This window comes from Sinocyclocheilus rhinocerous, unplaced genomic scaffold (genome assembly GCF_001515625.1).
Source record: "Sinocyclocheilus rhinocerous isolate Xijiao unplaced genomic scaffold, SAMN03320098_v1.1 scaffold2516, whole genome shotgun sequence".
Classification (NCBI taxonomy): Eukaryota; Metazoa; Chordata; class Actinopteri; order Cypriniformes; family Cyprinidae; genus Sinocyclocheilus; species Sinocyclocheilus rhinocerous.
The window spans coordinates 355,379-370,463 of record NW_015639821.1 but is presented as its reverse complement, the minus strand read 5'-3'; the positions used below and the strand labels follow the sequence as shown (position 1 = coordinate 370,463).

General features: G+C 36.2%; 1 protein-coding gene and 1 pseudogene across 2 annotated transcripts in view; one reads left to right on the top strand and one right to left on the bottom strand.

Moving 5' to 3' along the window:
• The window catches only part of wdr91 (WD repeat domain 91), a 23,857-nt gene extending 23,031 nt beyond the window's left edge, over positions 1–826 (bottom strand). Inside the window, exons 1-2 of one of the 2 annotated variants that reach the window (XM_016568064.1) lie at positions 718–826; positions 319–455 (exon numbers count right to left, since the gene is read on the bottom strand). In XM_016568064.1, coding sequence (XP_016423550.1) covers positions 319–441 — 123 coding nt within the window. In that variant the 5' untranslated portion in view covers positions 442–455; positions 718–826. Of the gene's footprint in view, positions 1–318; positions 456–566; positions 680–717 lie in introns of those variants that run through there. The other variant, XM_016568065.1, reaches the window with a different exon arrangement.
• A 3,102-nt stretch (positions 827–3,928) lies between these two features.
• The window catches only part of LOC107752172 (ras-related protein Rab-27B-like), a 44,234-nt pseudogene continuing 33,077 nt past the window's right edge, over positions 3,929–15,085 (top strand).

The window sequence follows — 15,085 nt, the reverse complement described above, 5'->3', positions numbered from 1 at the left end:
AATCAATAAATTGGAAAAAAAAAAAAAAAAGTAACTTGCGTACTTATTTTAAAAAGTAACTCCGATATTCTCTTCTAAATTAAAAAGTAATGCGTTACTTTACTAGTTACTTGAAAAAAGTAATCTGATTACGTAACTCGCGTTACTTGTAATGCGTTACCCCCAACACTGCATATCTGAACGCAAATGACCGTATGCAATGTTTCTCAATAGCTCATTATTGTCCTGTTGTCCTGCACGCAACACGTCTGCAGATCAGATCCGCTGAAAGCATGACACTGCACGCGTGTGGAGGTGAATATCCAGGCATAAACTCACTCTGAAGCCTTTCTCTTTGTCTGCTTTGATCTCTGAGTCCAGGTGCTTCAGTGTGCTGGTGAAACCGCGGTATATCAGATACTCTCGCACCAGATCATCCGTCCTCTCCACCGCTGAGGCCATCTTCACATCCTACCCTGATGCACACAACATACACAATGCACATAATACACAAACACATAATACACGCTTGATGGTGATTCACAATAAATGAGTGCGCATGAAAGTGGACGCTGTTATATCCTCACTCAAATGATCCGAGACAAAGATGGGTTCGTGCATGCCACGATTTGTTTACTTCACCCTTAGATAAGATACAGTCATCTACAAATGAATGCATGCATGCAAATAAAATGTTTCGCGTGGAAACACAGTGCTTAACTCAAACGAAGCTTTTACCTGATTATTAATAAATATCTTTGATGCGCTCCTTCCTGTTTTCCGCTTCTGCTCGTCATGTGATCGTAAGCGTCACGTGTCCTGTGATGACGTCAGCAGACAGCACGCTTCCGTCACGTGCGCTACGTGCAATAACAAAACTCTACAAGCTAGCACACTCATAAAATGCACTGAATCTCAAGCCTGCTGTTTGCAATTCTCATTAGTGTAATACTGTATTAAAATCATCCTTCCTAAACACTTTTTAAACAATAGTTTAAGTTTGGATAACTAGGCTAATGCATGCATAAAAGATATGAGATCTTTAGACATCAGTGAACAATAACTTATTCGACAGAAACATCAGTAATCTTGTAATGTGTTTTAAAGAAGTCTCTTCTGCTCATCAAGGCTGCATTTATTTGATCAGACATACAGAAAAATCAGTAATATTGTGAAATATTATTGCAATTTAAAATAATGCTTTTCTATTTTAGTATACCTTGAAATGTAATGTATTTCTGTGATGCGCAGCTGTATTTTCAGCATCATTACTCCAGTCTTCAGTGTCACATGATCTTCAGAAATCATTCTAATATGCTGATTTATTATCAATATTGTGATACTTTTTTCAGGATTCTTTGATGAATAAAAAGTTCAAAAGAACAGCATTTATTCAAAATATAAATCTTTTGTAACAATATACCGTTCAAAAGTTTGGGGTCAGCAATTTGAATTTTTATTTATTTATTTTATTCATTTATTTATTTTTTTGTTGTTGAAAGAAATGAAGAGTTTTATTCAGCAAGGATGTGTTAAATTGATCAAAAGTGATAAAAAATACTTATATTGCTAGAAAAGATTTCTATTTTAAATAAATGCTGTCTTATTACTTTATTCATCAAAGAATCCTGAAAAAAAGAATCACAGGTTCCAAAAAAAAGGTTCCAATATTGATAATAAATCAGCATATTAAAATGATTTCTGAAGATCATGTGACACTGAAGACTGGAGTAATGATGCTGAAAATTCAGCGCTGCATCACAGAAATAAATACAGTTTAAAGTATATTAAAATAGAAAAACATTATTTTAAATTGCAATAATATTTCACAATATTACTGATTTTTCTGTATTTCTGATCAAATAAATGCAGCCTTGATGAACAGAAGAGACTTCTTTAAAACACATTACAAATCTTACTGATCCCAAGCTTTTGACCAGCAGTGTATATTAACTACATTAACTTGTCCTGAATTCAATTTGGTGACTCTGCTTTCTTGAAATAACATTATTATGATGAAAATGCTCATAGACAGTTATCATACATTGGTACAACTTTACAATAAGGTTGCATTGGTTAACGTTAGTTAATGCATTAACTATCAATGTGCAGTACATTTGTCACAGTATTTATTCATCCTTATTAACATTAGTTTATATTTAAAAAAAAAAGCTCAGATCCATTAAAGAACATTAATATGATTAAATATATTATATTTAAAATTGTAAAAATACATTTACATTGTAAAAATATTATAACAGAAAAAAATAAGGTAAAAAGGTGACAGTAAAAACATCTTTTGTTTTCTTAATGTAAGTGCAAATTATATTATATTTAGAAGAAAATACATGTAAAATATTATACATTTCTATAAATACACAAAAAGTTCCTATTAGTTAACATTAGTTAATGCATTACCTAGCAATGTCCAGTATTACAGTATTTATTAATCTTTGCTAATGTGTAAAATAATAGTAATATTAATAACGTAAAAATAATAAAAAATAGCTCAGGTTCATTAAATAATATTAACGTAATATAATATAACATAACATAATATAATATGTTATATTATATTTTTATTTATTATATATTACTTCCTTATATTATGAATTGTAAAAATACATTTGCATTGTATAAAAATATTATTATAATAGAAAAATTATATAAAAAGGTCACAATTCAGATAATTTTTTGATTTATCTAAAGAGCAAAATGCACCTTTTAGTCATCTTTTTTTTCAGTATACATGACCAAAAGATGCATTTAAATTGTAAACCTAAAACCAGTTCATTTATGATGATAATGTAATATGCAATGAAAAAAGTATTAAATCAAAACTGTTAAATGTTAAATATTTTTGCATATTATTTTACTGTTTTAGTCACAAATATTTAAGGCGAGTTCAACACAAACCCAGCAAACCCTTTCTTTCTACTTTTATTACTTCCTTATTGAGTCTAATTGGCATTTGATAAACAATTAAAAGCTATTGCCTCTCCACATTAGCGGTTCACATGGAGACGGAGAGCTGATGCCATGTGAACACAGATCTTCACTCGGCTGAGATCTTCAGTGACTAGATCCAGATTAGTGAACAGAACTAGATTGTGTCTAGTTCTAGATGACAGGGAATGCATCATCACTGAGAGACATCAGTGTGTCATTCTGTCACAGTATAAAGCTGTTTGTTGTGAGTTTAAGGTGAGTTTGTATGGATGTGTGTGAAGTTTTGGAGTTATGCAATCACTGGGTGGGCGGATTTATCTTTCCTATGTGAATTGGGTCGGCATGCTTGTCAAATTAGATTTGTAAATTAGATCAACACAAAGAGTTCATTGTTGTTGCACAAAGAGCATGCAAGCGCAGGAAGACCTGCAGATGCTTTCTTAATGAGTCCGTCTCTTTAATACAGTCTATTAAATGAGTGAAGAATGAAAAAGTATGTTTGCTGTAAAGTATTAGCACTCTTTAATTCACCTGGCTGGCAACAGAGGGAGTGCTGGATTCATTATTTATTTATTTTTTTGATAAATCTGAAGCGCAAAAGATGCACCTTTTAGTCCCCCCCCCCCCCCCCCCCAGTATATATTTTTTTTGCTCACGTCACCGTGAGTGAGAATGATATCATATTTAAAAGTCAATACATGTTTTAAAATATTATAAAATTATAGCAATGATCTAAAATTTCAGTTCACAGTAAGCAATACGAAGAAGAAAAATAGTATCCAAACAGCATTCTATAATTCCTGAAATATTGTTGTTTTTTTTACATTTGACTGCATTTTCGCAGTCTATGGATGTGTGAAGCCTCACCTCGTGAATATTAATTACACTACTTAATTGGACGCTCCAGTAAAGAACGTCAGCATCTGATTAATATTCATAAGCGAACGTCCAATGATCGCGCTGCAACCTGTTGTTGGCGTTCGCAGACGCTCGGCGGCGCTAGGACCCGGATCAGAACGCGCCGCCGCGGGGCTGGGAACTGTTCGGCTGCCACAGATCCACACGAGCCTCACACACACTCATTAGTACACTTGAGGAGGTGTGCTTTAGTGTTTGAGCGTCTCATTGAGCAGATTCCCGTTCGGATGAGGCGCGGTTCGAGCGGAATAAGCGGCGGCGGGCTTTGATGAGGATGAGGATGAGGATGAGGATGAAGAACGCGAAACACCTGTGATCACGTTCAGCGTCAGCCACTGAGATGTGAGTAAATCACCGGTGCTAACTCGTGTTATGATTATGAACATCATCATGTGTGCTGCTGTGGATCCGTGAGCTCGGTGTCGTGTGTGTGTGTGTGTGTGTGTGTGTGTGTGTGTGTGTGTGTGGCGGAAGCCTGAGTCAAAACACACACACACACACACACACACACACACACCGCGCAGCATCACAACAATTGTGCACATGTGTGATGTTTCCATCATGTCAATCTGAATCATGTCTGATTTCACTGCTATAATGGCTTTAGAATGGTAATACCATGTTTTTTAGTCATTTACCATGGTACTAGCTCTCTATCATGTGTGTCACTGCTTATATTCACATGCAAAAAAGTATTAAATATCACCATGGTACTGTCATGGTAATACTGTGTGTTTTTTTTTGGACATAGCTCATAATCATGTCTATTAATGCTTGATTTTCAATTATCATGGTGCTATAACTACTACCATGTTTTTTGCATACATGCTTTTTGGGCATTTACCATGGTATTGGCACTCTGTCGTGTCTGTTATTGCTTATTTTCACTTGTAAAGAAGTATTAAATGTCACCGTGGTACTTCCATGGTAACGTGGTTTTATGGACATGTTTTATTTTTTTTTAACTTGTACCATGGTATTACCATGTTTTTCGGACGTACCATGGTAGTAGCTCGTATTCATGTCTGTTACTGCTTGATTTCAAGTGGCAAAAATCATCATGGTGCTTTAACGGTTTTAAAATCACACTACTATATTTTTCTGCACACGTACCATGGTATTACCATGTTTTTTAGGCATTTACCATGCTAGTATCTCATAATTATGTCTGTCGCTACTTGATTTCAAGTGTAAAAAATTGTTATGGTGCTATAATTGTTTTAGAATGGTAGTACCATGTTTTTTTGCATGTGTACCATGGTATTACCATGGTGTTTTGGACATTTACCATAGTAGTAGCTCATGGTTTGTAGGTTTATGAGTGATTATCACCACTGATCACCAGTAATCTGTGACTGTAAATAAACTATCGATTAAAATAAGTCAGATAAATGTCTAATTAGTAAATTAGAGAGTGTTTGCTTGAGCAGAAGTTGTTGGCACAATGCTAGGATGTGGTGAGTGGTTGCTAGGTGGTTGCTAGGTGCATAAACTCCACCCCTGCAAGTTCACATTCATCTGCGTACATTTTTGAGTGCCACGCCCACATCTCAACATCCAATCACCATCCAGTGTGTAGAACCAAGACCCCGCCCTACATTGTTTTTGTATAAAAGAAAAGATCTGTTGTTACTTTTGTTTCATCGTGACTTTGAGTCTGTATTTGGGATTTTTTTTTCTTCGATTGATGTTTAAAGCGATAGGTGACTTTTTTTCTTCAGTAGAACGGAAAAGATTTTTAGCTGAAACCGTGCGCCTTGATGATTCATAAAATGCAATTCAGCGGCTGCCCGATTTTGAGAATAAAAACAGCATATCAAGGAACACAAAATACCCGTGGCTCCTGACGATATATTGAGGTCTTATGAAGAGAAATGATTGGTCTGTGCAAGAAACTGAACATTATTTACAGCATTATTACCTGAAATCCAGAGCCTCGTGCAACGGGGAAATCTGATTCTTTTCCACAAACTGATTCTTTCAGACAGTTCGTTTCAGTGAACTGGTTCAGTTCACTAGTTCGTTTACATAATCACACAATGCTGTAACATATATGCAATTATATTATTAAAGCACCCAATAATGATGTGAAACATGGTTGTTTTACATGTCTAAAAAGCATATAAAGTGAATAAATCAGTCCCTTCATTCAAGCACTCGGTTCACGCATGCACATATCAGCGGCTCATCGGTCTTCGGTCCAAGTTGAATTGTTTCCTCAGTTCAGTGACTATTGGAGGAACTGGAGCGCTGAATGATTCATTCATCATAGGATCAGATATGCCGCTATTTTGGTTCATTTCCAGTCGGAGTGACTGTCAGGCATCTGAAAGTGAGTTTTGATTGAGTAACTTGTGCTGCTCGAGCTGGGAACTGTTTCAGATGATTCAGTCTGATTTGGTGAACTGATTCAACTAGTTCACCAAATAGAACCGGTTCAAAAGAATGATTCGTTCGTAACCGTTTGCCTGAGGCTCTGGATTACAGGTAATAATGTTGTATATAATGTTGCACAAACTGATTGTTTCACTTCATAAGACCACAATATATTGTCAGGAGCCAGGGGTAGTATTTTTTCTCTCTCAAATAAATGCAGCCACTAGGGGTGTGCGATATTGACAAAAAATAATATCTCGATATTTTCTGGGATTTTATCGATAACGATAATTAGACGATATTTTGCTGAGTGTGTTATTGTGCTGGTACCTTAAGGACTGCTGAAGACAGCTGACTCATAATGTTTTTAATATTCTTCATATTCTGTGTGGTGGTCAGTTCATACTGATAGAAATGAATCTTTTCCAATAAGTTTAAACTGATTTTTATGTTTTATGGGCATTTTACCTATATAAAGCCATTTTTTCTAAAAGTGTCCGTTATCTTTTGAGTCAAATTCTTACATTTAATCAGGGAATTAGAATAATAAGACATCTGGGCTGTTACCAAGCAAATTAAATCAACACAGAAGCTGCATCTGAAGTGGCATTTAGATGTATTTACACACATGTATTTTGTTTAATGCAAGACATGAATGCATTTAACCTGCAATTACAAATGCATAAATAATGTTTTGATATATTAAACATAAAACGTTGAATACTGATATTTGAAATGATTTAAAACATGAAAAACATCTAAAAATAAAAGCAGAAATTTGAAATTAAAACCGCCAGTAGGTGGCAGCAAATCACTGTTAATAAGTGAGTCGTTGCGATTGAACCGAATCATTTAAACAGTTGATTCATTCAAGAACGAAACACCGTCATGTTGCTCAGAGACACAAAACAGCGCTGCGGCTGTATTCGGGATGATTTTTGTTGGCGAAATAGAGCAAAAACAAGCAATATGGTGTCTAAAACGTAAGTCTCTTAATTAACTTATTGTTTATTGAATTCAATGTCACATTTGTAATCATGGTAATTTTTGGAGAAAAACGGCACTCTTCGTGTGAAATTGAATAACTATATGAAGTGGTATAAATATATACATTTTCTGCCATCATGTCTTGAATTTGTGATAATTCTAAATGCATTTTAATAGACTGAATCATGCAGTGAAAGAACGCACTCTAAATGCGCACACACACAAGTAGATTACGCTCTGTAGGGATGTTTTGAATGGTTTTTGCAAAATACTCGATAATGTCAAATCGCACATCGTTAAAACAACAATTACGATATTATTGCAGACGATATATATCGCACACCCCTAGCAGCCACTGACTTGCATTTTATGAATGACCACAGTTTCATCAGTAATCTTCTTTACTGTTCTGCTAAAGGAAAGTCACCTACATTTTGGATGGCCTGAGGGTTAACAGCAAATTTATTTTTGGGTGAATTATCCCTTTAATTGATCGTTTGACAATATATTTCAGGATACTTGGAGGTTTTTCTGGTTCGTTTGCTCCGTGTCATCCCCCACACGCAGTACAGTGAGTCAAGCGGCGTGTGAAAATGTTCCAAACCACAAAAATGTATTTTTTTTACCAGAAAAGTTCCCATGTGTGATGCAGGCCACCTGAACAGAAGGGAACTTGATGCTTGTATATTACAAACAAACCCTCCTATTGAGCGTGTTGCACTGTTGTTATTGATCTTCTGAAGGGTGTATAATAGACACAACACGAGTGTCAAACGTTAATTGATTTCAGTCACTTCAGAGCTGTGGAAATAGAGCGCTGCAGTAGAAAACCTCTGTAAAACAGATATTCGTCTGCACCGCTGCCTTCATGCGAAACGCACCTATTGATAAGATGATAAAACTGGCAATCACACTTTGAGAAGAAACGAAATGAACTTAGAGGAGGCTGAGGAGACTCATTAGGAGCGTCATCTATCACTCATCTATTAGTGTTCTTAAAATCTCATTACACAACTACATATTTGCTGAAGAAAATCTGAGTGCTGTTTGACTGCAAAACTCGCTGGGGGTGGTTGCCAGTACATTGTTATATGGTTACTGTATGTTTTAGGGTGCTGTTACTTTGGTTACTGGTTGTTTTTAACATTCTGTTATACATTGCTATGTGGCTAGTGGCTGTTTTTAACGTGCTGTTATTGGTTGCCAGGGCATTGCTATAAAGTTACTGAAAGTGAAAATGACGTGTGGCCAAGTATGGTGTCCCATACTCAGAATTTGTGCTCTGCATTTAACCCATCCAAGTGTGGTTATAAAGTTACAGTAATAAAGTTACTGTGGTTACCAGCTGTTTTAAACATGCTGTTATTTGTTGCCAGGGCATTGCTATATAGTTACTGTGGTTACTGGCTGTTTTTAACATGCTTTTATTGTTTGCTAGGGCATTGCTATAAAGTTAGTGTGGTTACTGACTGCTTTTAATGAGCAGTTATTGGTTGCCAGGGCATTGCTATATAGTTACTATGGTTACCGGCTGTTTTTAACGTGCTGTTATTGGTTGCCAGGGCGTTGCTATAAAGTTACTATGGTTACCGGCTGTTTTTAACGTGCTGTTATGCAGTTGCTATGGTGTCATGGGTGGTTGCCAGGGCATTGCTATAAAATTACTGTGGTTACTTACTGCTTTTCATTTACTGTAATGCAGTTGCTAGGGTGTTTTGGCCAGTTTCCAGGGCATTGTCATATGGTTACTATGCTTACTGGTTGTTTTTATCTTGCTGTGATATAGGGCTGTGCAAAAAATCGAATGCGATTTTCATGAACTACGGCTCTGTGTAGTAAATGCCGCTCCATCTGAACGCACCTGCTGGAGATCGACTACTAATCACAGGAGCGGCTTTACTGACGAGATGCGCATGAAAATCGCATTCGATTTTTTGCACAGCCCTACTGTGATATAGTTGCTGTGGATTTTTTGGATGGTTGCCAGGGTGTTGATGTAAAGTTACTTTTTTTATGTGCTGTTATGCAGTTGCTGGGGTGTTCAATGTGGTTGCTAAGTGGTTTCTTACTGTCTTAAGTGAAAAGAGTCATGTATGTCTAGTCAGTTGAGTGGCTTAAAACTTCTTTTTTTTCAGTTATTATCAACCATCCCAATACTGAAGTGAATGCTGTTTCATGTTGAGTTTCAGGACGTCAGCTGTCGCCCATATTAGACTTGTTTGATGTTCAGTTTTAGTTCAACTGCTCAGGATCATCAGAGTTTGTTTGAAATATAAGGAAGTGTTTCAAAGGTATTTCAGTTTTTTTTTTTTTCATTGGTTTTTGATGTGTTGTGTATATCATGACAGAAATCATTAGAGGTTGACCGATTGATCGGTTTTGCTGATTAATCGGCACCGATAGTTGATTGTACTCGCAGGTGAACATAAAATATGTTACATACCACTAATGGTGAACGAGTGTACTGCAAATATGTCTGAAAGGTCTGACATAACAATAAGATGCGACATGAACGATATTGTATGAAGCTTTGTTTGTTTACATCACGCTAATGTTTGGGATACTACGTTCAAAACTTCGTGATTTAGACAGTTTTATCTCACAAATGAGTCAATAAAAACATTCCGGTGTATAGCTAATAGAGGAATCAGCGGATGTATACGGCTGAATGAATAATGTATTAATTAATTTGGACAGACTTGTTTTTTATTTTACACATTTTGTAACACATTGCGTAAAGCACTTTTTTCTTAGAGTAAACTCCATTTGCAGTGAACACATCACCTGAAAACTAATCCCACTGCTAACTGATGATTTAGAGAACTTTAAAGCTCAAGTAGTGTTTTAAGGGTCTTTAAATCTTGTACAGTAGAAGATTTATCAGCTCAAGACGGGCAGTTAACGAGAGAGAGAAGGCAGATACTCAATAAGAACTTGTGCATCTTTTCCCTCGTCTGCAGCCCAGCGTGTCTCTCGGCCCGCTGGGTAATTATCTCAGGTCTGCCTGCTGCGCCCCACCGCAGGGGTCAGAGGTCACAGGGTTCACCAGCTGCTGAGGAAGAGCTCCGCGCCACACACCGCAGGCTCAGATGCCCAGGGAAGAGTCGCCCTGCTGGGCACATTACCTGTGCAGCAGGAACCCCCAAACACCTCCGGCGGCTCTGAATAGACACGCTGATCTCCATTTAAAACCCTCAGACTGAACGCAGGACATCGTTATGGAATAATGTGGGTGTAGAGAGAAAATCCAGTCATATTTACTTTAATTTACTGGAATTGTGATCAGATGTTTATGAGTTTTAATGTTGCTTTTACTGTTAAAAAGTATTAAAGTTAAATGTGTGCATCATTCTGCAGTGTTTGATGTGCTCTTTACCCTGCTGAGTAGGGTTGGGTACCGAACTCGGTACTTTTAAGGGTACCGACCGAATTGCGTCGGTACTACCGAGTACCGATTCACGTTAAATCAATCGGTGCCAAATTTCGGTACCTGAGAACGCATCTGGGCGCATACACACCAGAGAGAGAAAGAGAGACCCTGTGACTTGATGTCACCCCTGCAACTCGTTCAAACAACACACAGGGCAAGCCGAAATGTTCTTGAAAGTGTGGTTACATTTCTAGGTCCATATGGTTTCTGCGAAAATGCGGACGGGATCGCGGAGTCCATTCATAAAAACGTAATTTACGCTACGCATCATCATACTGTATACACACAGAAACTTCATGGCAACCTGTCAAAATAAAAGTACGGTTTAACATGTAAATATATATAAGAAATATATTACTCTTGTATTACTTTTGTAAAGTATAATGCACATCTTTAAATATAAAAATTTCTGTCAAATTTAAATAAAACAATTAAATGATAAAAAAAAATATTACAACTAGATTAATCACTTAATTGTAGAAAACAATAATACAATTATTAGCCTATTAAATTTTTTTTTAAAGGAATATTCACACAATTTTTCTTCCATATATTAATTTCAACAGTAAACCTCAGTTTGTTTGCCAAAAAATAAAAGGGTTTAATTTTCATTTGATTTAAAATAAATGTTTAATGCCTTCATTTGATTTTCAGAAAAATTAAAACAAGAATTTCTGGAAAAAAAAAAAAAGAAAGAAAAAGTTTTTAGGGCCCTATTGTTCAAAATGTTGAAATTGAGACTTTTGGACTTATTTTTTCACTTAAATAAATGTTTTTGTAATTACACCGAGAGTAACGTACCGAAAAAAGGTACCGTTGGATACTGGCACCGAAATTCAGGTACCGTACCGGTTAAAATGTGAACGGTACCCAACCCTACTGCTGAGTTAAGGCTGCTCTCTGCCTGCTCAAAATTCAGTGTAAAAACATAATGCGGCTTAAAAGGCAGACTAAATTATGCCTACTCTGACCCACCTTAGTCCCTAGTATTGCAGTATACAAGTGTGTAATTGTTGTATAAATGCATTTATACCGCCTCTGAGCAGTATTAAACAATCTGTGTAAAGACCCTTAAATGCCACTTCAGAGGCGCTTCTGTGTAAATTTGGCGTAAGTATTAAAGTTCATTGCATGCATCGTTCTGCAGCGTTTGATCTGCAGACTTTACACAGCTGGGTTAAGGCTGCTCTGTGCCTGCTCAAAATTGAGTGTGCAGTGCAGACATAAAAGCCAGACTAAATTATGCTGGCTTTGACTCCCTTCAGTCTCTTGTATTAAAGTGTACAGTTGTAAATGCTTTGTAAATGTATTTATGCCGCCTCTGAAGTGGCATTTAAGTGTCTTAACACAGATTGTTTAATGCTGCTCAGAGGCGCTTCCGTGCCAACTTTATAGTATAAATTTGGCGTAAAGTTCAATGCGTGCATCGTTTTGCCGTGTTTGATGTGCTGTCTTTACACAACTGAGTTAAGGCTGCTCTGTGCCTGCTCAGAATTCAGTTTAAAGATGGAATGCCACATAAAAGCCATATTAAATTATGCTGTCTTTGACTCACCTCAGTCCCTCATATTAAAGTGTACAGTTGTAATGGCTGAGTAAATGCATTTATACCGACTCTGAGCAGCATTAAACAATCTGTGTAAAGACACTTAAATGCCACTTCAGAGCCGCTTCTGTACCACCTTTGCAATGTAAATTTGGCAATTTAAGCGATAAGGCTGAAAATGATCATGCAGACTTTTTCCTTTGACAAACACATCAGCTAAAATGTGGTTGTTTTTCTGAGCTGCCTGCATTTTGTTGATCAGACGGAGTTTGTGATGTAAATAAGTAAAAATACACCATGTTTTTTATGTAACATTCCTAAATTGACCAGAGAAGCAGGTAGCATGAAGGAAACGTGTTCCAGCTCATCCAAACAGAGTTTCCCGCAAAGCCATTGAAGATATTTCGAATAGCAGGTCATGAAATAATTGTGACAGCGCTGATTGGTTTACGTTTGATGGCAAAATGCAGCAGTAATTGGCTTTACGCACTTGCTGTAATTGCTTTCGCATGCTGCCAAGAACCTGAACGCGCTAATAGATACGCTACAGCGACTGTAAACGAGGGAAGGCCTCGGGGAGATGTTGTCTTTCACGTCCTAACGCTCATAAACACACGCTCCTCCGAGGACCTCAGCCATCTCTTATTAATAATTCATGATGTTGCACTTATTAAAGTCCGACCTGTCACTTTTATCATTTAAGTTATTAGAGCGGGCGCATGTTAGTGTAATCATTTTAAATCATTGGTGATGGCCGATCGCACAGAGGTTTGGCATTTGTTGTAGCGTCAGCGTCTGAAATGTGGCGTCTGGGGTTTGTTTCCATCTTAAGGGTCTGTGGACACAAGAGGGCTAATTGGGTGCCCTAAATAATTAATGCGTCTGAAGACGTTAAGAAATGCCAGAGAGCTTTGAAGGAGCTGCAGTCTGTGTGGACTTGCGGTCTCTAATGGCCCTGCGCTTCTTTCTATTGTCTGTGTAGGTTTGAAACAAACGCAGCTTCACTGTCTTCTGCTGAATGCGCTTTTCATTTTTGCTGCACACCATAATGCGTACTTGTACTGCACACTGAACGTGTGTGCTTCATTGATGATGGGAACATTTGTAATTCCTTTAGAGAGTACTCTGTATACTGTTTGAGTACCTAATAAGACCGCATGCTGGTATTGCGTCTTAACGTGTCATAAAATTGAGTCTTGGTGCTGCATGCTGCTTTCATTTGCATGTGAGCATAAGGATCTAGCTGAATTCATCGTTTCAAAAATGCATTCATTTTTATTGTGTAAAAAAAAAAAATATCAAAAGAGTACTGTCTCAAACACACCTTCTTCCATAGCATTAGATTGTGGGTAATATTTGCATGCACGGATGCACAAAAGTCAATTTTTATTTAACTTATTTATAATGCATCTTTACATAAATTCGTACTGTTAATGTTGATCATACCTATTATAGGGATCTATATTGTACGTGATGGGGAAAATGTGGGTGGAAACATGGAATCCAGTCATAAAAATGTAATTTACAGTATAAAATGGTATGTTATGGAGTTTTAGATGAATAAATGAAAAGTTGGGCTGTACACTTAATCAAATCGAGCTTATGGAGTAGTTATGAATATTAAAGCAAAAGGACTGCTATTGAAATATGAGCAAGCAAATATTGCACTGTTAATATTTGATTAACCGTTTTTAATACATTTTTATTACATCATAAATACAGAAATATTAAACATTTCTAAAAAAAAATAAAAAAAAATTGGACCCTATTATTGTAAAAATTGTAATACATTTTTAAATGGTTAACTTTTAGTTTTTTAAAAAATCAGTTAAACCACTAAAACCAGACAAATTTAAAATGGAAAAATGGAGTTTGTGAAAAAATATTTCCTACTATAATGCCAAGGGATGTATAAAATCTGTTGTATTAAATTAATTTTTATGAATTTTATGAATTTATTAATTTATCAATGAAAGCATGTCTAATCAATTAAATTAATACAATTTTAACAGTTTAAACATTCTTTTAAAATGAATTAATCAAATGAAAATATAATAATTTACGTTTTTATTTTTAATTATAAATTAAATATTGATATATTTGTCATAATTTCTTCAAGTAAAATGCAACTTTTATTTTGCCGATTTTTAGTAAAGAGCTAAAATTGTAACAATTTTTAAATTAAATGATAAAGTGTTGGTGAGGGGACTCTGGAGATGAAGTTCATGTCCTCATATATTGAGTTGAATGACTAAATTCTATTTATGTGACCTGTATATACTGTATATAGTGTGCATTAGGATGCATCTTCTCTTTCTAAAGCTCATGCATGTGTGAGTTTCTCTGTCAGGAAGTTTGTCTCGATGATAAGCCGCTTTACTGTTAATCAGCATTTCCTCTCTCAGGATGATACTGTGCTGCTCTGGTGAGCATTATCGCAAATGTGGTTGAATTACTGACATCAAATGGCATCTTTACACAGCTCTTTTGCATTCAACAAGTTCATAGTGACCGAGTCTGTCAAGCTCCAAAAGAACAAAATGAACTTTAAAAGCGGCATAAGCGGTTTTGTTACTAAATACAGTAAATGTGAATGAAATCTGACAGAATGACACAACTACTGCTGCATCTTGATTCTCTCAAACGTGTCGTCTTCATCAGCTCAGTCAATGTAGGCTTCCCTCCTCTTCCTCCTCAAACATCACATTAAATACTAGATGTTTACATTTTTCAGATGAAGACTTGAGTGCTGCTTTAACATGAAAAACTTGACAATATGTGAGTCTGACAACTCTCAGTTTGCTTCTCGTCACTGAACGGGATGAGTTGAACGCTAAAGATGAATACTACAATAAAAAATAAAGAAAAAAACCCCAATAAAACTAAAAAAAAAAAAAAAA